Source organism: Hippopotamus amphibius, unplaced genomic scaffold (assembly GCF_030028045.1).
Source record: "Hippopotamus amphibius kiboko isolate mHipAmp2 unplaced genomic scaffold, mHipAmp2.hap2 H_2, whole genome shotgun sequence".
Taxonomy (NCBI): domain Eukaryota; kingdom Metazoa; phylum Chordata; class Mammalia; order Artiodactyla; family Hippopotamidae; genus Hippopotamus; species Hippopotamus amphibius.
In genome coordinates this window covers 275,480-299,439 of record NW_026648281.1, presented here as the reverse complement: position 1 = coordinate 299,439, position 23,960 = coordinate 275,480, and the positions used below count along the sequence as shown (strand labels likewise).

Sequence of the window (23,960 nt, the reverse complement as noted above, 5' to 3'; positions counted from 1 at the left end):
AAGGAGAAGTGGCAATGCAACAGGATTAGGGGCCACTGGAGGTGCTACCATGAGGGGGAACGGGAATGTGTTTAAGCAAATAGCACTTTGCAAGCTCATTATGTGCAAGGAATTATTGCCAGTGATTATATGTAATAATTCATGTAATCGTCACAACAGTCCTATAAGGTAGTCTTTATTAACATCCTTATTCTACAGAGAGGAAAACCAAGTTAAAAACTCATCCAAGTTCAAACAGCCAGCAAATGCAGTATTGTGAAGCCAGGCAGTCTGACTCCAGCGTCTATGCTCTTAACTTCCACTCCTTTGTAATCCTGGGTAAATGAGTAGAAAATTAGAAGGTAATCTTGGAAATGGTAGCAGAGCCGTTACTAAGGTCCTTTGGCACCATCTGCTGTTGATCCAGAGTTGGCCGTAGCAAATCTTTGGATTCCCTCCAGTTGATGGTTTTTCTTCCTCTTAAGGGATCATCTACATATAATGTCTTCTTCTTCTGTTGGATCATTTATTCAGAGATTGTGATTAATTGGTTATCATTTAAATTTAGAAATTGTTCCTTGAACTGGTCTATTACCTGGGAAGGGCCCTGGAAACACGGGAGCATCTGGCTGGAGGAGGCACATTGCAGGGGCAGGGAGTCCTCCCTATGGGCTCCTGCTAGGGAGCCCTGGGGGGCAGAGCAACTGCAACATGAGGAGGATGCTGGAGTGAGGTGCTCTGGTGAGAGGAGGACCAGGTTGGGGCCAGTACGGAAGGAGGTAAATTGGTTGAATCCTTGTTACAGCACTTCAGGGCAGTGTTAATCTCAACCAGAGCTCCTTCAAAGCATTCTGATGGGATTCATTAGATGGAAGATACCCAAGGAAACTCTTATCTAAAGTATTTTATCAGAACATAACCATCCAATCAAGGTCAATAATAATAATAAAAAACTTGGATTGATTAATGGAATGTGGTTTACAAGACGATGGAAGTTAATCACATAAGTTCTTTACCTACATGAATAATAAACTCTAAAAAGTTTGGGAAAATGAAACCTATATGGCTTCTCTTGATCTAACTTGTACCACCCGCATAATTAGAGCTCATCTGTGTCCCCGTGTGGAAAAACGATGGTTGGAAGATACATCTGACACTTTGGGCCTCCTCTAAAAATAGATTCTTTGCTGTGCCTGCCTTTTTATTAAAGCTTGATTTTGGGAAATTTCTATGATTCATTTGACCTTGTTTAATAATTCATCCACGGTGGAACTACAGTCTTAGAAGTTCACGTGAAGTGAGGAAAACCTCAAGTTTGAGAGCTCCACAACTGCAGATTTATATATTACCTAAAAGAACAAATTTCAGGGCTTCCCTAGTGGCACAGTGGTTTAGAATCTGCCTGCCAATGCAAGGGACATGAGTTTTGATCCCTGGTCCAGGAAGATCCCACATGTCACAGAGCAACTAAGCCTGTTCACCACTTCTACTGAGCCTGTGCCCTAGAGCCTGCAAGCCACAACTACTGAAGCCTGCAGGCCTAGACCCTGTGCTCCGAACAAGAGAAACCACTGTAATGAGAAGCCTGTACACCACAACGACGATTAGCCCCCACTCTCAGCAACTACAAAAAGCCCCATGTAGCAACGAAGCCCCAACCCAGCCAATAAATAAATAAATAAACAAACAAATAAATTTTAAAAGAAAGAGAGAGAATTTCACTTAAGCCATGTCACCCAAGCCAAAAATTGCAGCTATAGATTGATAATATTTGGCTGTGACAAGTTTCATCACCTAGTTCTAACTTTGAAGTTAATTTGTATTAGACACCTCTTCTGCACAACTTCAGAATCCTCTTAGCCTCACTTCTTCCTGCAGTTCTGGATGAAGCAAACAATTCCATGCAGGGTTGGACTCATTCTCTGATGGTGATGCCTGGTGATGCTGCCCTAGGGAAATCTGCAACTCTTTTTTTTTTTTTCCCTGTAGGAATCATATCATTACCTGCCACACAGGGTTATTACATTGGAAGTTAGCATGTAACATAATCCCGGACATTTTCAGGTGTCTGTGACACTCTCCACGCTGTCCAGAATAAAGTATTTATGGGTGATAAGTGCCTGTGAAGTTTCAGGAAAATCTAGGGACTTCCAGTGGGTCCCTCCAAATAACATGGGACAGGCCTCCAAGCTTAATATGCTAACTGCACTGTAAATAGGAAAGAACTTCCTATAAATTCTTTCCCCACATGACATTCTGGCTGCCTAGTGATAATTACTACTAAGCAGAGACGTTTTCTGGCTTTTGTGGCAGACCCTGGAATGATAAACCCTCCAAAACCACCCCTTACAAAGGACCCCTTCACAGGCAACATGGGTCACTTGGAATGATGCTCTGATTTTCCTGATCTAAACACTCTGAAAGTCTCTTCATCAGCTCCTGGCTGCTCCTTGAGCACCCAATGCATAACAGGCTCATCCTGGAACTCTCCCAGATCTGGGTGGTGAATCTTGTCCTACCAACCTCTCCCTTAATTGTATATGATTTTTTTCATCAAAAATTATAGTAACTAGCTATTTTGGCTTCACTGACACCATGCATCAGAAATAAAATATAATATTCTTAGTGGGTATACTTTACTCTATCATTTATTTCATCACTTCCCAATGGCAAATGGCCATGTGAGCTGCACAGGGAGAAGCCCTGGGCATCTTGCAATCCCCATGCCCAGCCAAAAATTCAAAGTTTGCAGGGGTGAGTGTAGATTGGACCCCCGGACAGTATCCAGAGCCACCAACTAAGTAACAGGTTAGGCTCAGCGCATAACCAGACCACCACTCTCAGTTCTTGTATGAGTTCAGCAGCCCCTCCACATGTTCACAGTGTAATGGGGTGTTTTGGAAATGTAATCTTTGGCCACTTCTACAGAAAATAAGAAGAAATAAGAAGTGACAGAGAGGTAAGACTGAATTTAAAAGGATTTGATAGTCAACTAGACATGAGAGAAGAGCAAGGAGAAGTCTGGATGGGCTAGAGGAATAAATGGAAAGAATAACTTGGGGAATTAGAGTTGGAAAAGGAAAACGCAATTATGTAGAATTAGATTTTTAATTGACCCGTGAAAAATTAGGCGGGATAAGGAAAGCGGTATTCATTCTCTCCCACCAACCAACCTCCCACCCTCGACTTAGAAACTCACACTCAATCTGGTGCCCAAGACTGGTTAAAAACAGGTGATGTGACATCTCAGAGAAGAACATACAGGAATGTTCAGGATTGAGTTTTTTCCATGAGTTTGTTTTGCTAGGAATAAGGGTGTGAGTGTGGACCAAGTTTAGAGTCCTTTGTCTAAATAAGAGTGACCTGGAACATTTCTGAGTCTGGGCAAAGTCATGCCTTCATTAGCCTTTGAGGGAGGTGAGAAAAGTCAGTTTACTCACCTTGTATTTCCTTTGAGGAACAATCCTCATTTGACATGAAACATTAAATTATCAACAAAGCAAAAAGTTATTTTATTCAAAACATTTCATTTTCAGCAATTTCCATATAACTCAATTATAGGTCAGCACTACTCTATTGGAATACAGGCAGTTAGAATATCTGGGGCCTCATCTCACATTTAATATAACATCATGGGAAAGCCACCGTGGCTGTTTCAGGGGCACTTAGTTCGACATCATCATACTCAGGGTCCCCTCTCTCCCCCTGAAGCAGACGGGGGCTCTCTTCTCCTTTCCCAGGATCAGCTGCCTCTCTAGAGAAAGGCAGAGAAGAGCCTGAAATAGCAAAGAGAAGTTTCATTAGAACTGAGACAAAGGGACAGGACAGTGCCCTGTGGTGGAAGCATGTTGAGTAAGTGGTGATGACAAAGCATCCTTGGGACCCAGGCTGTACGCAGGGAGGCTCAGGCTATTTCACATCAGTTACAGCACAGATATGTCAGGGCTGTCCTATCAGGATCTGGATCTGGGGCCTCAGCTTTTCTGGGAATCTTTGGATAATAGGATGTCTGTGGCCAACACCGGAGCTCTGTGAAGACCTGCTTCCTGACTTACACAATTTGCAAGGAGATGGCCCAAAGAATGGGAAGAATCATAAAAACAAATTTAAGATTTTCTCCTTTCACAAATGACAGATGTGAATTTAGAATGAGAGGAAGACCAGAGACAGGAAAAATCTCAGTTCCTCACTGACAATCCAACTCTGCTCTTAGTCGCCTTGACTTGTGTTCCCAAATGCCCACAAATACTATCACAGGCAGCATCCACAGATGGCCCCTCCCCAGAAACCACACAGATGGAGAAATACTCTTTTCTGGAGAATGAGTGCCTTCTCCTGGCCACTGAAACATCTGGAGCAGATTAGCCCTTAGCTGCCCACAAATGCTGAGTCTATGATCCACCACCGTGGCTTATATTTAAGGTCACCATATATCATAGACTTTGTACATGTTAGTGACAACAGGTGAACAGAGCGCAGCTTCAATTATCAAAATGCTTCACAAATTCTAATACTGCAGTATCTTTTTTTTAAATTTCTAACTAACTTTCATGTACGAGACAGCACAAAGATGTTATCAAAACAGTTGTTCCATTTTTGGATTCAGTAAAAAGTTAATATACGTCTTTTTTTTTTTTTTTTTTTTTTTTTTTTTTGACCATGGTGGGCCACCTGCAGCATCTTAGTCACTCTCCTCCTCCCGCAGGGATTGAACCTGGGCCCTGGCAGTGAAAGCTCAGAGTCCTAATCACTGGACCACCAGGAAATTCCCTAATCTATAAGTCTTAATGCAAGCACATCACACATAAAGTGATACATTTACGTTGCACAATTTGGAGACATAGATCCCAAGAACAGGGTGATTCCTCCCTCCCAAGGAGTCTGGCAGCATTAAAGATGGTGTATGTTAGAGGTGATGCTATCACACACATGAGGTCATCCAAATTTGGAATCTCCAGGAAGGATGGGCACTGAGAGCTCAAATTCACCCTTTCCAGGACAGAGACCAAAGATTACAGGAGATAGCTAACCCCACTCACCTGCCTGAGAAGCCCTCATCCCATCCTCCTCCTCTGGCGGCACGTCCCCCTGGCTCATCATAGAAGCAGGAGGAGCCCCAGGCACGGGTACCTCTTCAGCATCATCATAACCCTCACCAGGGGCATCAGTCCTCTCATCTGGGGGTTCTAAGGGAAGACAAGGAGATCAGATGAAACCACAGTAGATGGGTTTGTCTGGGAAATACCTAAGATCCAGTTTGACCAAGACTTTCTGAGCAGCAAAATAGAGACATTATTCACTCCTTGTTTCAAAAGAATTTTCCTAAGGCTGTATTTCATTTTGATGTGCCAATAAACCAAAAAATGATTTGTCAAATCTCAACATTTCCTGATTAAAACTACATATCTCAAAGAACCTCTTACACCAATGAGCATTAATAAAATATTTTAACACATTATGCTCCCCAGATATTATTTTTTTAAACAATGTGGGCTTGTTGTGACTGAATGAGGGTGATTCTGGACACAGAGAGCCCAGCCCCAACATGAGACATCACAGAACAGCCAGAGAAAGGGGAGGACGGACCTCATCTGGAAACAAGGGATCCCTCTCGTCCCAAAGGAAGACTGTTCCCCTGGATCTCATCTCTATGAGGGAAGTTCTCCTGCCCGCAATACCTAGCAAGGCAGGTCCACCTCTACTACCTGCAGCAGATCTATAGTCACCGTGGTCCTCACCGTCCCCAGTGTAATATGGCAGTTTAGTCACCAACTCATCTGACGGGAACCCTAGTGCGGAGAAAACATCACACAACAAACAGAACAACCCTCCCCACACCCATGGGACCTGTGTTAAGGCTGAGAAGAAATGGGGGGCAGGCTTGGCTCCTGCCTTGTAGAGGGAAGCTGGGTGCTCACAGGGGCTCCAGAGAGGCCATCCTGCTGTCTTTGGAGGGGCTGCCTCTGTGAACCTGGGGCAGATGTGGGGTCTGCAGATGCCGAAAAGACAGCTCACAGCCAGCGGTGGCTTACAACCAGAGGTCCCAGGAGGGCAGGGCAGAGACACCCACCTGTGCTGCCCAGAAATTCCTCCTTCGGTGTCACAAGGTAATCAAGCTCCTCGTACACGGCCTCAGCAGGAGCATCTTCTACACTGGATAAGGCTGAGAAACCACCAGAAGGTCAGAGACTGCCACCTTAGACACCCTGAACCAGGAGGCTTAACCCTCCATCTCCCCGAGGCTCATGTGTGGAAAAACCCTCAGGGCTGCCAGGACCTCTGTAGAGGCTCCCACCCCATGTACCATGTCTGCAACTTCTGCCCTTATGTGACCCTGAATCCACAGCTCAGCCCAACTCCTTCTGGTCTCACAGAAGAGGCCATGACTTAGGAGTGTTCACAACCCAATCCTAAGAACCTCTGTATATTCAGCCTTTAGAGTTTAAGATGGAGCAGATGGAGTTCTGCAGATTCATGGGGGTAAAAAGAGAGACCAGGCCCAGGTTTCCCCTCCTCACACCTGGCCCCATTTCCTGCCTCCACACACGTTCCATGGTACCCAGTACCCCCTGCAGCCCACCTCTGTGCTTTGCTCTCCATCTCAGCAGCTGAGTCACCAGGATGATGAGGACCAGGAAGAGAAGGGCCCCCAGGATGAGGCAGAGGATCCCAGGCAGGGAGAAGATGCCATGAACAGGATTTGAGCCTGGTATGGTCCCTAAGGAGGAAAAAGCAAGGGGGTTTGGAGAAGGTCCTGGGCACAGGGAAACTCCCTATGCCAGCATTTCCAGGGAGCTCCAGACAATGAAATCCCAGCCTCAGACACAACTGGACTGACAGTGACTGGGTTCCCCTAGGTTTTGTCCTGAGATAATTCAACTCCACTCTGGGCCAATGTGGCCCAAGGGAGAGCCAGGGATTATCAGGGAGCCTCCCTGCTGAGACAGCCTCTGAGGACCAGGCCCCCAGCTTCACTCCCCAGCAGCCAGTGTCTCCTCAGAATCTTTCCTCTCCTGAGTTACCAGAGAGTCCACACAACGAGTCCCCAGAATCTGAATATTCTTCCCTGTCCATGAACGGTGGCGCTATACCTACTGGGTGGGGAGTGCAATGTAATTCTTGCACCCAGAAAACAAACAAGCAAACAAAAACAGGAGTTTGGAGCATGAGAATTGGCCAGGATGCAGGGCAGCCCTTCTTCCCTCCTGAGCCCTGAAATCACCCCTCAGTCACCACAGCATCGGTGTTGAGTCCTCCCAGCTCTCCCGTCCGAGATCAGAGCTACAGCTCCTGGGTGCTTTCTGAATACAAATCCCACCACACCCCAGCCCAGCCCATTGCCCCAGCGCTGCCCCAGCTCAACCAGAGCACATCCCAAGCCCCTCCACTCACCAGAGCACCTCACGCCAGCATCCTCCTCGTGCTTGCAGTCGCTCTGCCCCCAGGGCTCCGCAGCACAGTCCCACAGGGAGGACTCCCGGCCCACGCACTGCACCTCGTCCAGCCAGATGCTCCCATTTCCAGGGCCAAATGACGCGTCCCGCACGGCTTCCAGGGCATGGCCACAGCCCAGCTGCTGACACACCACCTCGGCCTCTGCCAGGCTCCAGGAGTCATCACACACTGTGCCCCAGGAGCCGCTGTGCCAGACTTCCACCCGCCCTGAGCAGTTGTTCTCTGAGGTGTCTCCTCCCCTGAGTCGGATCTTGTCTTTGTCTGAAAAGAGATCAGCCCCTCCTGTTACTGCCCTTCTTGGGAAGGAAGGAGCCCCTGGGAGCCACAGGGGAGGAGGGAGGGGCTGACATACCTGTGCAGGGAGCCTCAGTTGGACAGCTCTTGGGTCTCCTTCCTGCAGGAGCAAACAGTGGGAAATGCTGGATCAGGGGCAGCTTTGGGTGATTTTATGCCAAACAAGATTATGTAAGGTCCTTGGTTCACTCCAAGTGACAAGTGAAAACACAGGCTTCGTAATTGATTGGGCTGAGACATTCACTGGATCTCATCACCAGCTGAAATAACTTTATGTTTTCACTTGTTTATCACTCCCCACACCACACCACAAATATAAACACAGACATCTACAAATACACACACACCCACACACACAAACACACACACACACACACCCTTAAATGAAAGCTCTACTAGCGGAAGGACCTTGCATATATTATTCATTTTCTGGCTGTTATGACAGTGCCTGGCACATTGGATGCACTCATTCAACAAGAACTTATGGAAAACTTTGTCTAAATACTATGATGGGGCTTAATATGTATTGAATGAATGAATAGGTGAATAAAATCCAGTGAAATAGAGTTCCTTTGAATCCTTGCTAACCAGTAAGGCAAAAAGCGAAATGCAAATTAATATTAATGGTTTGTGGCAATAGAGAAGAGATTTTAAAAATACTAAGTCCAGATTCACAGAATTTGTATTCAATATTAGTTATACTTTTTAAAGGGAAATTATATAAAAGATTCTAAACTTTTCTTATCTATTTTTCAGTATGATATATGGACAAGCAAAGAGATTACTATAGGAAGAGGACACTTTTTAAATTTTTTTATTTTTTTACTATTATTTTTTATTGGAGTACAATTGCTTTACAATGTTGTATTGGTTTCTGCTCCACAGTGAAGTGCATCAGCTATACATATACACATGTCCCCTCCCTCTTGCACCTCCCTCCCACACCACCCCCATTCCACTCATCTAGGTCATCACAGAGCACCAAGCTGAGCTCCCTGTGCTGTACAGCAGATTCCCACTAGCTAGCTATCTTACACATGGTAGTGCATTTATATTCAACTCAGTCTCCCAATTCATCCTACCCTCCCCTTCCCCCGCTGTGTCCACAGGTCAGTTCTCTACTTCTGCCTTTCTATTCCTGCCCTATAAATATGTTCCTCTGTACCATTTTTCTAGATTCCACATATGTGCATCAATATACAATATTTGTTTTTCTCTTTCTGACTTACTTCACTCTGTATGACAGACTCTAGATCCATCCACATCTCTACAAATGACCCAATTTCATTTCTTTTGTGGCTGAGTAGTATTCCACTACATATATGTACCACATCTTCTTTAACACAGCTAGGTTTGGCAAGACCCAGTGACTTTTAGGCCTACATTGAGCCTTAAATCCGTTATGCCGTTTCACCCCCTGCAGACTCCCTGCGGAGGAGAGTTTCTTGGAAGGGCTCAAAGTATGGTCTGGGTATCTTTCTGCTGCATAGGAACTGCAGGTACAGTTGCTGTGTGTCAACTTTGAAATTGGGTCCTGATGGAAAAGGCAGTCATTTCCCCATTGGAAAGCCGTATGGCTGCAGCCTCAAATATGTCCTCAAAATACCATTGCTGCCAGTCTTCTCTTCACTGCTGGCAAGGCTCTGGGAGGAAAAGTGAGTTTTCTCCAAAGAAACAGGGGGCCTGTCGATGGACATTTAGGTTGTTTCCGTGTCCTGACTATTGTAAATAGTGCTGCAATGAACATTGGGGTACACATATGTTTTTGAGTTATGGTTTTCTCAGGGTATATGCCCAGTAGTGGGATTACTGGGTCATATGGTAGTTCCATTTTTAGTTTTTTAAGGAATCTCCATACTGTTCTTCACAATGGCTATCAATTTACATTCCCACCAACAGTGCAAGAGCGTTCCCTTTTCTCTGCACCCTCTCCAGCATTTATTGTTTGTAGATTTTTTGATGATGCCCATTCTAACCGGTGTGAGGTGATTCCTTATTATAGTTTTTATTTGCATTTCTATAATAATTAGTGATGCTGAGCATCTTTTCATGTGCCTATTAACCATCTGCATGTCTTCTTTGGTGAAATGTCTATTTAGGTCTTCTGTCCATTTTTTGATTGGGTTGTTTGTTTTTTTGATATTGAGCTGTGAGCTGTTTGTATATTTTGAAGATGAATCCTTTGTCAGTTGCTTCATTTCAAATATTTTCTCCCATTCTGTGAGTTGTTTTTTCCTCTTATTTATGGTTTCCTTTGCTGTGCAAAAGCTTTTAAGTTTAATTAGGTCCCATTTACTTACTTTTGTTTTTATTTTCATTACTCTGGGATGTGGGTCATAAAAGATCTTGCTGTGATTTATGTCAAAGAATGTTTTTCCCATGTTTTCCTCTAAGAGTTTTATAGAGTCCAGTCTTACATTTAGGTCTTTAATCCATTTTGAGTTTATTTTTGTGTATGGTGTTAGAGAGTGTTCTAATTTCATTATTTTACATGTAGCTGTCCAGTTTTCCCAGCGCCATTTATTGAAGAGGCTTTTCTCCATTGTATATTCTTGCCTCCTTTGTCATAGATTAGGTGACCATCCATGTGTGTGTTTATCTCTGGGCTTTCTATACTGTTCCATTGATCTATATTTCTGTTTCTGTGCCAGTACCATACTGTCTTGATTACTGTAGTTTTGCAGTATAGTCAGAAGTCAGAGAGCCTGATTTCTCCAGCTGCATTTTTCTTTCTCAAGATTGCTTTGACTATTTAGTGTCTTTTGTGTTTCCATACAAATTATAAAGTTTTTTGTTCTAATTCTGTGAAAAATGCCATTAGTAATTTGATAGGGATTGCATTGAATCTGTAGATTGATTTGGGTAGTATAGTCATTTTCACAGTATTGATTCTTCCAACCCAAGAGCATGGTATATCTCTCCATCTGTTGTGTCATCTTTGATTATTTTCACCAGTATTTTATAGTTTTCTGAGTACAGGTCTTTTGTCTCCTTAGGTAGGTTTATTCCTAGGTGTTTTATTCTTTTTGTTGCAATGGTAAATGGGAGTGTTTCCTTAATTTCTCTTTCTGATCTTTTGTTGTTAGTGTATAGGAATGCAAAAGATTTCTGTGCATTAATTTTGTATACTTCAACCTTCCCAAATTCACTGACTAGTTCAAGTAGTTTTGCGGTGGCATCTTTAGGATTTTCTATGTATAGTATCATGTCATCTGGAAACAGTGACGGTTTTACTTCTTTCCCAATTTGGATTCCTTTTTATTTCTTTTTCTTCTCTGATTGCTGTGGCTAGGACTTCCAATACTATGTTGAATAATAGTGGCAAGAGTGAACATCCTTTTCTTGTTCCTGATCTTAAAGGAAATGTTTTCAGTTTTCACCATTGAGAATGATGTTTGCTGTGTGTTTGTCATATATGTCCTTTACTATGTTGAGGTAGGTGCCCTCTATGCCCACTTTCTAGAGAGTTTTTTTTATCATAAATGGGTGTTGAATTTTGTCAAAAGCTTTTTCTGCATCTATTACGATAATCATATGGTTTTATTCTTTAATTTGTTAATATGGTGTATCACATTGGTTGATTTCTGTATATTGAAGAATCCTTGCATCCCTGGGATAAACCCCTTTGATCATTGTGTATGACCTTTCTAATGTGTTGTTGGATTCTGTTTAGAGGACACTTTTTTAAAAAGGAATAGGCCCAGTAGAATTTAGAGAAAGATAGGTAAGTAGACAAATAGCTAGGTAGTAAGTGTCCAGGAGGCTCAAGTAAATATACTGAGCAAAACTATATTGAGGACACAGAGATAAAAAACACAGGACCAAAAAAAAAAGCACATAAAAGCATTGAAGACAAAAAAATAGACATAAATTCATAACAACACAAGAAAACAAATGTATCCACACTCTTTGTCATAAAATATCAGAATTGGCATACCCTTTCCATATTATACTATCAAACCTCCTACCCTAAGCAGTAAGACGTCTCTAAAAATGAGGTAAGGAACTCTTTTGGGTGGTTGCTCATGTTCAGGATTCTAGACCTAACTACCTCTCAATTCATTGTGTTTGAGCATAGAAAATTATCATCAAAATAAGGTCTTATGTATTTACACTACCAACTGTAAAATAGATAGCTAGTGGGAAGTTGCTGAATAACAAAGGCAGATCAACTCGATGATGGGTGATGCCTCAGAGGGCCAGAACAGGGAGGGTGGGAGGGAGTCATGGGAGGGAGGGGAAATGGGGATATATGTATAAATACAGCTGATTCACTTTGGTGTACCTCAAAAGCTCGTACAAGAGTGTAAAGCAATTATATTCCAACGAAGAGCTTAAAAAACAAAATAAGGTCTTATAGTTTAATAGCCCTTCAACCTTCCACAGGAGCCAGAAAAAGAGATGAGGAGAGAGAGTCAAGGAAAAAAATGAGCTTCTGCCTTTGAAATATCTATTGCCACACTCCCCCTTGGCTGTGGATTTCAGACAACTCCTAGCCTATAATCCAGGGTACACCTGAATGGTGCGAGTGTGTGTGTGTGTGTGTGTGTGTGTGTGTGTGTATGTGAGAGAGAGAGAGAGAGAGAGAGAGAGAGAGAGAGAGAAGGGCGGGGAACAAAGGGGCAGGAAAAGAAGGTTGAATGAAGGAAGAACACTGTGAAACTGCAAAAAAAGAAGTAAGGAAAGCATGGAGGGAAGGAAGGAAGGTGAAAGAAACCAGGAGCAAAGCGACTGTCATCCTTACTTCAGACTTCAAATGTTTTAGGCTGAGACTTGTGAGCTCTTACAGTTTATTGATCTTTCTCTATGATTTGGCTTTAGTTTAATAGTCAAGTGATTAAAAAATGCCGGCATTTTGTATCTAGATATGAAGACAATTGGAACTAATTAATCCTAGAAAGTATTTTGAAAATATCTATTAAAATTTGTGTTTGTGTCTATGTTCATGTGAGTGTGTCTGTGTGTGTGTATATTTGATCTAATAATATCAACATGGGGAGTAATGCTAAGTAATAAACTCAGCAATATATAGAGATACATGTATAAAATGCTCACTACAAAATTTTTAAGGGAAAAAAAATTAAAAACAATTGGACTACCAGTAAATAGGCAAAGGGCAATATGAACTGGAATACCAATCTCTCATTAATGAAATATTATGCCATTGTTTTACAAGAATTAGAGATACCTGGAGGAATACCCATGACGTTGTTAAGTGATAAAAAGCAAATTTAACAATAGTGTGTATGATATAATCCCAATGTTATAAAAATAAATAACAATACACCATCAACATAAATTCTTTTATGGGTCTATGTATTTGGATATAAATATGATAATGGGGGAATGTGAAAAATAGCATATATCAGTCCATTAATCTTGTTTACATCAGGAGGATATGAGTGGACAAGAGTTCATGGGATGTGATTCATTTATCTTTTTACATTTTATATGTCTTCTCTGTTTACAATAAGCAATGTCTTTGTAATTTAGATGAAAGAGAAAGGAAATGGTCTTCCTCTAAGCATAAAACAAACCCATGGAAAGGACAAAAATTCCCTAGTGCCAAGCATGCTTTAAGTCCAGCAGGAGCAAGTGTGGCTGATTCACGGAAGAGACACAGAGACAGGCAAAAGGGGACATAAGAGAAGGAGGGCTGGCCATCCTTTGTGCTTCCAGTGTTCTTTAACCTGGTAGTATTGTTCTTTCCCTGGGGGATCATCACAGGAGTGAGATTCCCTTATGCTACTTGTACTGAGGGTGAACCCAAATCTGCCTCCTTACAATCTCCATCCACCATCAGGGTCCCTCCCCCTGGACCTTCAAAGTCTGAGGTCAACAATTAGGCTACATCTACTCTGGCATTTCTGCTAATTAGCCTGATTATAGAGTCCCTGTGACATGGTTTCTAGTTGTTTTTGCCCTTGGGACACATGCACCCAATCTCCGTGGTATTTTTCACATAAACTGCTGTCAACCCAGATTTCTTTACTTTTTTCTTTGAAACAATATTGGAGCACGTGGATTAAATAATCTTGATCTAAAGTTCATTTCGTAGACTCAGCTTAAATTCATCACTTAGATCTGAAAATACAAAAATCTCACCAACAGTGTCCTACAAGGTTGGGACAGACAGACACAGACACTGTCAGTCAGTCACCTGCACATGAGATATAGGCTTCATCCTTGGGATAGCATGAATTGTAACTCCAAGGGTCAGAAGGACACTGCCAGAGAGAGGTATCAGTTTTCCGGCACTGGATTCCATCTACCCACCGGGGTCTAGAACCTTCCCTAAGTGCAACAGAAGAGTTGAGGGTTCCACTGTCCCCACAGCCAAGCTGTCTGCAGATGATGGACACAGTGATGTCTCCCATGGGGCTGCGGCAGACACTGCCCCAGGTCCCGTTGTAGAAAACTTCCAGCCACCCAGCACACTCCTGGTCCTCGCTCACCATCCTGAGGGCCAGGAACTCTGAAATTGAAAGGGAGGAAACAGGACACAGTGAGCCCTCCACTCAGTGCTCTGGGTTTCCCTCTCTCCCAGAAATTGTGAACACTCATCCCTGACCCAGATGAGGAGACACCTACTAGGTGACAAGACTGAAATTTGTCTCCTTTTTACCCAACTTTGTCCATTAATGTCTGTCTTTCTATATCTACCACAATGATGTAGCAGATCATAAACTGAGAGGAACTCTGTCCTGGGCAACTGCAGGGAGGGGGAACTGAATCCTGCTTCCTGAAAATAACCTTTAAGACAGTATATGAAAGAGATGTGGACAGTGAGGTGGTCGACAGAATAATGGACCCCCACAGATGTCCACATCCTAATCCCTGGAAGCTGTGAATACCTTATATTTCAAAAGGGACTTCATAGATGATAGTAAGACTAGGACCTTCAGATGGTGAGATTAACCAGCAATATTATGAATTAACAAAGTAAACCCACTCTGATCACATCCTAAGACCCACTATCCATAAAATTGGAATACTCTTCCTGCCTGCGGTTAGAGGGAGATGAGACATGGAAGAATGTTCAGAGGAGGGACTATTGTCTGAAGAAGAAGGGAGCTCCAAGCCAAGGAATGCAGGCCACCTTCAGAAACTAGAAAAGCCTGGGAAGAGGGTTCCTCCCCAGAGCCTCCAGGAAGAATACAGCCTTGTGGACACCTAGATGTTAGCCCACTGGGACCCTTGTCAGACTTCTAACATACATAACTGCAAAATAATAAATTTGTGTTTAACTACTCAGTGTGTGGTTTCATTACAATAGCAACAGGATCTCAAGATTTTACTACCATAGGTAACTGAAGAGTGAGCTCTGCTTTCAAGTGGAGACTGTAAGAAATGGCTCTGCCAGGAGATATTGCTGAGAAGAAAGGACCAGAACCTCAGCTGCTGCAGGAGGAAGTGAAATCATCCAATCTTCATGTCTACTATAGGAAGACAGTCTGCGTGGGAGGAAGCTTCCTTCTCTGGCCATTTCAGCAACTCTCCCTCAGGGCTCAGAACCCCGTCCTCTACGGTCCCCGCCCCTCCCCCAGCTTGTGGACAGTGTGCAGCGCAAACCTGAGCAGATGACCCCTACGTCCTCCTTGTGTCTGCAGTTGTGCCGCCCCCAGCCCCAGGAAGGGCACCTCCACACGTGGGACTCCTTTCCGGTGCAGTTCAGGTCGTCCAGCCAGATGGGCCCTGATCCCTCCCCAAAGTGAGCAGACACCATAGCACTGAGGGCTTCTCCACAGCCCAGCTGCCTGCACACCACGTGGGCATCGTCCAGGTCCCAGCCATCATCACAGATGGTGCCCCAGGAGCCCTGGTGAAGGATCTCCACTCTCCCGGCGCAGTGACCGCCCCCGTCCACCAGGCGGAGCTGTCTGCTGTCTGAGGAGAGAGAAATGGGACAATGGGGCATTGACACAGGGAATGAGAAGGGTCTTCTGGTCCTGTAGGACCCTCACCTGAGCAGTTGGCGGGGCTCTCCTCTGAGGCTGCAGAGCCTGCTGGTTCAGACAAGGAGTCGTTGCACTGGGGCAGCACCTGGGTCTGGTTTCCTGCAGAAAGAGCAACGATCAACAGGTTGGTAGGGTTGGTGGTTTTTAAACATATTCACAAAATCTTTTATGTTACATCCACTAAGAAGTGAGGCTTCTGCTTCCTGCCCTTGAATATCTGCTGACCTTCGTGAATTCCTAGTAAGCAACAGAAGGAAATGAAGGTAGCCCTGCTTGGCTTTCAGCACTAGGTCTGAAAAGTCACACGGCCTCCCTGCAAATCACTTAGGACTTTAGCTCTCGTCCTGCAGAGACTGTCATGTGCAGGTCTCTGGTCACAATCCAGCTGAACTTCCAGCTGCCAGGCTTGTTCATGAGCTATCCTGGAGCCCTAGCCCAGTTGGGTCTTCAGATGACTTTAACCCCAGCTCATATCTGACTACAACCTGAGGAGACCCCAAACAGAACTGACAGTCTGAGCACTTCCCAAATTCCAGCAAGTCACAGACAAAAATAAAAAGGAGTTTTAAGCTGCTAAGTTTTGAGGGAAATATTGTTATGCAGCAATAGTAAACAAACACTTACACTCACCATATTAGTAAGTATTTACTGAAGATAAATGAAGTGTTTGTCTTCCAAAGGACTTGTGCCTGCGTGTTTGTAGCATTTTTATCCATAGTAGCCCAAATTTGGGATGCCACCTAAAACATGTGACATTGCTTTTGGAATAAAGTGAGAGGCAGAAGCTAGCAGGAGTAGAGGAGATTATTAGCAGAAGCCTGATGCGTTTGGGCAATGCCATCAGTGAGGACTTAAATGAAGTGAGGAAAATGTGATTGGGAGCTGAAGAAAAAATACACAGTGATCTGTGTTACACAAAATAAAACGGTTGCTTTGAGTGACTAGATTTTGAAGTAACTTGTCATGCAGCAGCAGTTACCAGAAAACACCTTCTATCAGCCTCAGCAACTGATAGAGCAAATCAGCAAATCCAGTCAGTAAATATTTTGAATACTTAAATGGTATGACTTAACAAACACGCATCTCAAAACCACAGAATACACCTTTTCCAAGGGCTTATGGGTCATTTACCAAGGTCGATCATTTTACACAAAAATGAGATCCAAAATTTTTCAAAGGGCTAAAATCATTAAAAATACGGGTTTTGTTTTTTTTTTTTACTGAAGTAGAATTAAGCTAAAAACAAAAGACATAATAAAACCATCTGTAGTGAGGTATAATTTTCATATAATAAAATACATTTATTTTGACAATTGTATGTGCCATTGTAATTGCTACCACAATTAAAATTCAGAATATATAGGAATATATATAGGATTACATCCAAAGTTCCTATATGCCTCTTGCAACCAATAAATGCCTCACAAACCCAAGTTCAGGCAAATACTGATCTGTCTTCTATCACAATAAATTAGTTGTGTTTTTCTAGAATTTAATAAAATCATACAAAATATAATCCTTTTTACATGGCTTCTTTCACTCAGCATGCTTTGAGATTTAAATCTGTGGTGTTGGATTTATGAGTAGTTTATTCTTTCTATTGTTAAAGTCTCACATTGTATGATTATGCCACAACTTGTTTTCCATTCTTTTGCTAAAGAAAATTGGAGTGGTTTATAATTTTTTGCTCTTTTAAATAAAGATGCCATAACTTTTCTTGCCTAAATTTTTTGTGGACATATCTTTTCATCCCTCTTGGGTAAAAGAAATTTTGCATAACATGTTAAGTGTATGTCTACCTTTAAAAAACTTGATTTTTCCAAAAGAACTGTTTTCTTTTACATTATCATCAGCAATGTATGAGGGTTCTAGTAAATCAACATCCTTCCCCAAACTTGAAATTGTCAGTCTCTTAAACTCTAGCCGTTCTAGTTTGTGAAATTATACCTCCTTATATTTTAATTAGAATTTCCTTAATAACTAATGATAGTGTATATCTTTTCATTTACTTATTGACCATTTGTATATCATTCTTGGGGAATTGTCTTTCTTAATCTTTTGCCCATGTTATACTGGGTATTTCTTTTCATATTTTTCTGTTGTAAATTCTACACTTATTCTGGATAAAAGTCCTTTGTTATATATATGTATTGCAATTAATTTCTCCCTATCAGTTGAATACCTTTTCATTTTCTTAATGTTTTCTTTCAAAAGGAAAATGTTTTAATTTTGAAAAAAATCACTTTTCATGTTTTTAATGGTTAATACCTTATGTGCCTTAGGAAATGTTTACCTACTCCAGGGTCATGATCACTTTTCTTATGTTTTCTTCTACAAGTTTTATAGTTAAATTTTATATGAGAATGATCATTTATTTGAGCTATTTTGATGGAGGCTTTTTATGCAGGGTGAGGATGGGAGAAAAGGGGCTTACAGTGTGCAATAGGGATTGTGGTTGATTTTTTTCCATGCAGATATCCAGTTAGCTGATCATTTTTTGAAGAGATTACATTTTCCCCTTTAAAATATCTTTATGCCTTTGTAGAAAATCAACTTATTATATGTGAGTTTGGGTCTATTACTGAACTTTGTCATGTTCCATTGATCTATTGAACTATCCTTATTTAATGACCACGTTGCTTTGGATACTTTGTAGGAAACTTGAAGTTAGGTTACTTCCATTTTTGTCCTTCCTTTTCAAAATTGTTTTGTCCATTCCAGTTCCTTCCCATTTAAATATATAATTTAGAATTGGCTTATAAAGTTCTATAAAAATATTGCTGAGATTTTGATTAGGATTAGATCGATTGTGTAGATGAAGTGAAGAGAACTGACAACTCTATTGAGTTTTCTAATCCATGAACATAGTATATAGATAGACAGATAGATGATAGATAGATAGATAGATAGATGATAGATATTTTAGATAGATATTTAGAAATATATTTGTATTTAATTCTGTGACTTTCAATGTAAAGGCCTTTAAATATTTTGTTAAGTTTAATAATTTAATAGTCTTGATACTATAATAAACGGAACTTTTCCCTAGTTTTTGCTAGTACAAAGAAATATCAATTATATTTGGTTTGTGCCTTATTGGTCATTAGTGAAGACAGTCTGCATACATGGATAAGCCATATGCAAGTCATCAATCTGCAACCCTAAACAACGTGAACAAGCTGGCCCTGGGTGTTACCAGTAGAGTTTCAAATTTTTAACAGCACATTATAATCATTAGTTATTCCATTTTATTCAATATTTTTTCTGCTACTTTTATGATTCTTTGTCTTTGATTTTTTACAGTTTAATTATAGTGTTTCTGGGAGAAGGTCTTTTTGCATTCAGATGTTAGGGTGATCTATCAGCTTCATCAACTCGAATTTTCAAGCCTCTCCCCAAGTTTGAAAAGTTCACAGCTATTATTCATTTAAATAAACTTTCTCTCACCTTCTCCCTCTCTTTTCCTAGAAGTCCAATTACTCTATTATTTGTGTGTTAGATGGAGACCCATAGACCACATAGGATATCTTTGTTCTCTTTTACTTATTTCTTTTGTTCTCTACTGACTGATTATTTCAAAGATTGTATCCTGTAGTCACTGATTCTATCTTGAATTTGATCTGCTCTGTTGTAGATGCTCTCTATTGTATTTTTTTTTTCATTTCATTTATTAAATTCTTCAGCACCGGAATTTGTTTGGTTCTCTTTATAACTTCTCTTTGTTAAATTTCTCATTTTGTTCATCCATTGTTTTCCTGATTTCATTGAATCGTCTTTCTGTGTTTTCTTGTAGCTCATTCAGTTTCCTCAGAACAGCTATGTTGGATTCTTTATAAGCTAGATTGCAAAATTCCATGTCATTGACATGTCTTTGTCAGTTTTGGAAGGTTATTGTTACCCATCGGTGATGACTACTTTCCTTGATTCTTCAAGTTCCTTGCAGTTTTGCATTGCTGATTTTGCTTTAGATGCAGCAGACACCCCATCAAATCTTCACTAATTACCTTCAGGTGGTATATACTCTTCTCTGACCTCATATAGACTCATTTGCTCCACATTTCTTGCTCTTTCCTGTAGCAGAAATCTTAAGCTTTTATATCTTCTCTGGTTCTTACAACTCACCAGGCTGCTGGAAACCTCTTTTCTGTTTTGCAGCATGTTGTGCTACAGCTCAAGTCTGTGGTTATCTCCTTGCCCACAGAACCTAGTCTATTTTTTTGAGATCACTCCATTTACTGGAGTTTTCTTTCACCTCCACACTTGGGAACACACAAAAGCAGCTGTCAGGAGAGTGGCAGTAAGTGTGAGTTTAGTACTCAGGGAATTGAAAGTGCCCACAGGCCCAGGGAGGGAAACCTTTGGGTGACATCCTCCCAGAGGCTTATGGATGGGTTTCCTGCTGAAGCCCTGAGCATAGTCAGCAGGAATTGCATCCCTTTTATGCCCTTTGACATTCTTAATGATCTTTCACATCTCCTCTCTCCCCCCAGTCTTAGAGGTCCAGCCCCAGAACTCTGGTTGAGTGGGCACTAACTCACTGCTCTCCTTTTCCCCCGTGGGAAAGGCCAAATTGGCTAGTTCAAATTTATGCTGTGTCATCTAGGTGTGAGGAGCAGCACTGGCAAAATCTTTTGATCCTCTCCAATCATTCAAACATGGTTTGTGTTTGTTTTCTGGGTGTTTGTTTGTTTTGGCTCCAATAGAGTACTGAAATCTCCCCCCAGGAATCCTGGACTTCTAAAAATTTTCATAGGTTTCTGACCAAGTTAGCATTCACCAAGTTTCTCCAGGTTTTCCCTGACCGTGGCCCAGGGGGCTGGGACAGGTTCACTAGCTCCTGCTGGGTCCACAGTTTGTACCAATGTCTATCTGCCTATTACTGGATGCCCAGGTGAATGACCATCCTTCTGGTTCCTTGGTATAAGATATTGGATCCCACAACTCTCACAGAGGCACTTTTGATCGTGGATGTACGGTTAATTAGTTGTTAAAAAGATGAACAAAAAGGAGGCACATCTTACACCACCATGATGCTGATGTCACTCCCCCTTTGCCAAGACTTTTAAACATCTAGCTAAAGTGGAGAAATTCTTTGAAAAGCACCAGTTGAAATGACACAAGAACCAATAGAAAATCTGAATAATCCTGATTTATTGAAAATATTGAATTTGTAGTTAAACACTTCTACTATAACCACACAACCAAATAAAAAGCAAACAACTTTAGGTTCAGATATATTTCAAAATAAACAGTTAATAATATTGTGTGAAATTAAAACTTCCTGAATTTGAATGAATGTCTTTATATTTGAGAAATACATGCTGAGGTACCTAGCAAAGGAATCTGATGGGTATAGTAATTCTCACATGGTCCAAAGAGGGAAAAAACCTGACAGGTATATGCTTGTTTTTTATACATTGTTCTCTATGATTATACTTAAATATCAATGTTTATTTAAAAAATATTATTCCCTTAATGCTTCTTGCCCTGATCTGAAAAATGAATGCATAATAACAAAAACCATATTTCACCACAAAATATCTAACTTTTGAAGCCAGTTTTCCCTCACTCTCTGCTCTTGGGGACATTTCCCTCCAGGAGCACCTTGAGTACCTGTCAGCCCTTCCCTCTCTCTTACCTGAGCAGATCACAGAGGCCGTGTTTCCATGGCTGCAGTCAGGAACACCCAGGGCAGTCACAGGGCAATTCCACAAGAAGGACTCAGTCCCTGAGCAGTGAAATCGGGCTTTCCAGATCTGATCACCTCCTTCTGCTCTTTTTGGGGTGGAAATAGCTACTCCACAGCTGAGCTGACGACAGACAACATTGGCATTGGCCAAACTCCAGTGGGAGGCACAGAGCACTCTCCATCGTCCAGAAATATTCACCTCCACTTGCCCCTCACACTGAGAGGTGCCATTTCTCATGAGTCGGACTTCTGTGTATGCTGCTTGGGAAAGACAGAATTTTAGCAAAATCTCATGATTTTCTTACCCCAAAAGGGTATGCAGGGAGGTCTACATCTGACCTGAACAGACAACTTGAACAGCTCCCCTGTGGTGACAAGTGCCCCCTGGACAGGGCACTCTGAGGCAGGATGAGAGCTCATGCTCCTCCCCATTGCACCTGAACTCTTCAGCCCAGACCTGGCCATCTGACTCTCTGAAGGGCATGTGTCCCAGGACAGACACAGCCTTGCCACATCCCAGCTCTGCACAGATGACCTGGGCAGTGGGGAGTGTGAAGTTCCCATCAGACACTGGAATCCAGTCTTCTTCAGAACGCGCTTCTACTTGCCCTGAGCAGGGTCCATCCCCTCCAACCAGACGCACAGATCCTAAGAGAAAAAAAAAACAAACAAAAAAACAAATAAAGCCAGTGAGTGTTCAGGATCCTGGATTGATGATTGGAAACAATATGTCACAGGCAATGGTGTGAAAGCTTTTCTTTTCCAAGAGTGGGACATGAAGAGAGAATTTGACAGTGTCAGAGCTGCATTTTCATGCTCAAGTTTCAGAAGAGAAACCCAGAAGGATTTGCAGGGTCAGTTTGGAATGACTAAATCCCAACAACAAATACTTCAAGACTGGTTAGAAATGTGAATTCTTTATCTAGGGGCCAGGAAACTATAGGGCCCAAGACAGATCATCTAGAATAGCTGGATACCAGGAACATACTTTCTCATTTAGGAGCCTGGGACCTACAGAGCCCAAAGAAATAATGCATAATGTATGGGCACTCAAACTTGAGTATAGATATATGAAGAACAGAACCAACCCAGAGCGAAAAGGCTATGAGAGCGTAGAGACCTAACATCCAGACAAAGTTAGGAAGCTTCCCTGAGACTTGTGGGGCTAACAGTCTGATCAGTATTTTCCCCCATGAACCAATCCTCAGGCAACTTGGAGTAGACAAAATCATAAAGGCTGGATCCATGTGTGCATGCCAACCTGTAGATGGATGATGGTTCAAGAGAAGAAATATAGACATTATAACTAATCTATTTTTACAGTGCCAAGTTTTATTTTTCTGATAATTTTTGATGGCAGAAAATTTCAAGAATTTCTTAGGTGACCTAAATGGGGAAAAAGATGAGTCTGTTATGTTATGTAAGCTCAGAGAGTCACAGTAGAGAGAAGGGATGGTGCTAGACATTTCTCTTGAAAACTTAGGATTTGTCAATGAACATGGGAGAGAGTGAGTTCTGAGTGGAAGTTTACAAGACAGTGAGCTTGCCAAACAGTTCCTATTAGAGGTTTTTCTTCTGAGACAGGAGTCATAGAAAATGTTAAAGGGTGATATTAATTGATTTGAATTCTATCATTGTGCTTATTCTGTGTTCTAATCTGACATCAACAAGATGATAGAAAAGGAGTTTCCCTAACCTTCATTCTCTCACAGAAACATTGTGCCCTCAGCAACATGCCTGCCAACTTCAGACACAGCTGTGAACCCAGAAGCTGCTCCATGATGTGGCTCCAACCCTGTACCACCATGGTCCTAGAGGCAGTCCTGTCTGCTCAGAGATCCAGAAGGAGCCACACCATTTGGCATCACTGGCAACAGGACTGCCAACTGTGGGCATCAGAGTGAGTGCAAATTCTGATTCAGCCCTGTGATCTAAGTTCAGCCCCACTCTACTACAGTAGGGAGGCAATCCTGCCCACCTAAGCACCCAGAGGAAGCCACACCCATCCGTGCCCCTGCCAACAGGTCCACTGACCAGAGACACAGCAGCAGTCCCAGCAGTAGCCACATAACCTGATTCCAGCTTTGCTAGACCACAATACCAGAGGCAGTCCTATCAGTTCAGGGATCTGGCAGAGGAAGATCTTTATTTGTCAAAACCAGTCTATAAAATCTGGAAGAAGCGTCTGCTGCTTCAAACGCACATTCACTAATGCAAGCCTACACAGATCGTGAAGAATCTGGAAAATATGATACCACTTAAGGAAACCAATAAAGCTTCAGTAACCTACCCTGAAGAAATGAGGATTTATGAACTGCTTGACCAAAACATTCAAAATAATTGTTTTGAACCCAATAACTACAAGAAACACAGACAACCAAACACCATCAGGAAAATAGTACATGAACTAAATGAAAAGTTTATAATTAAAAAATATAAAACACAAAAAGCAACCGGACAGAAATTCTGGGACTCAATAACTGAACTGAAAAATTCAATAGAGCACTTCAAGCAAACTGTATCATGCAAAATAAAGAATCAGCAAACTTGAGGACAGGTTATTTCAAATTATCTGGTTATATGAA

General features: G+C 42.0%; 1 protein-coding gene across 1 annotated transcript in view; it reads right to left on the bottom strand.

The window, feature by feature from the left end:
• LOC130843076 (uncharacterized) overlaps positions 1–23,960 on the bottom strand; it is a 280,003-nt gene that overhangs the window by 81,549 nt on the left and 174,494 nt on the right. The window contains 7 exon segments of the mRNA XM_057719733.1: positions 7,372–7,695; positions 7,787–7,828; positions 13,889–14,203; positions 15,301–15,615; positions 15,693–15,785; positions 21,325–21,633; positions 21,715–22,023. Of these exon segments, the coding sequence (XP_057575716.1) occupies positions 7,372–7,695; positions 7,787–7,828; positions 13,889–14,203; positions 15,301–15,615; positions 15,693–15,785; positions 21,325–21,633; positions 21,715–22,023 (1,707 nt within the window).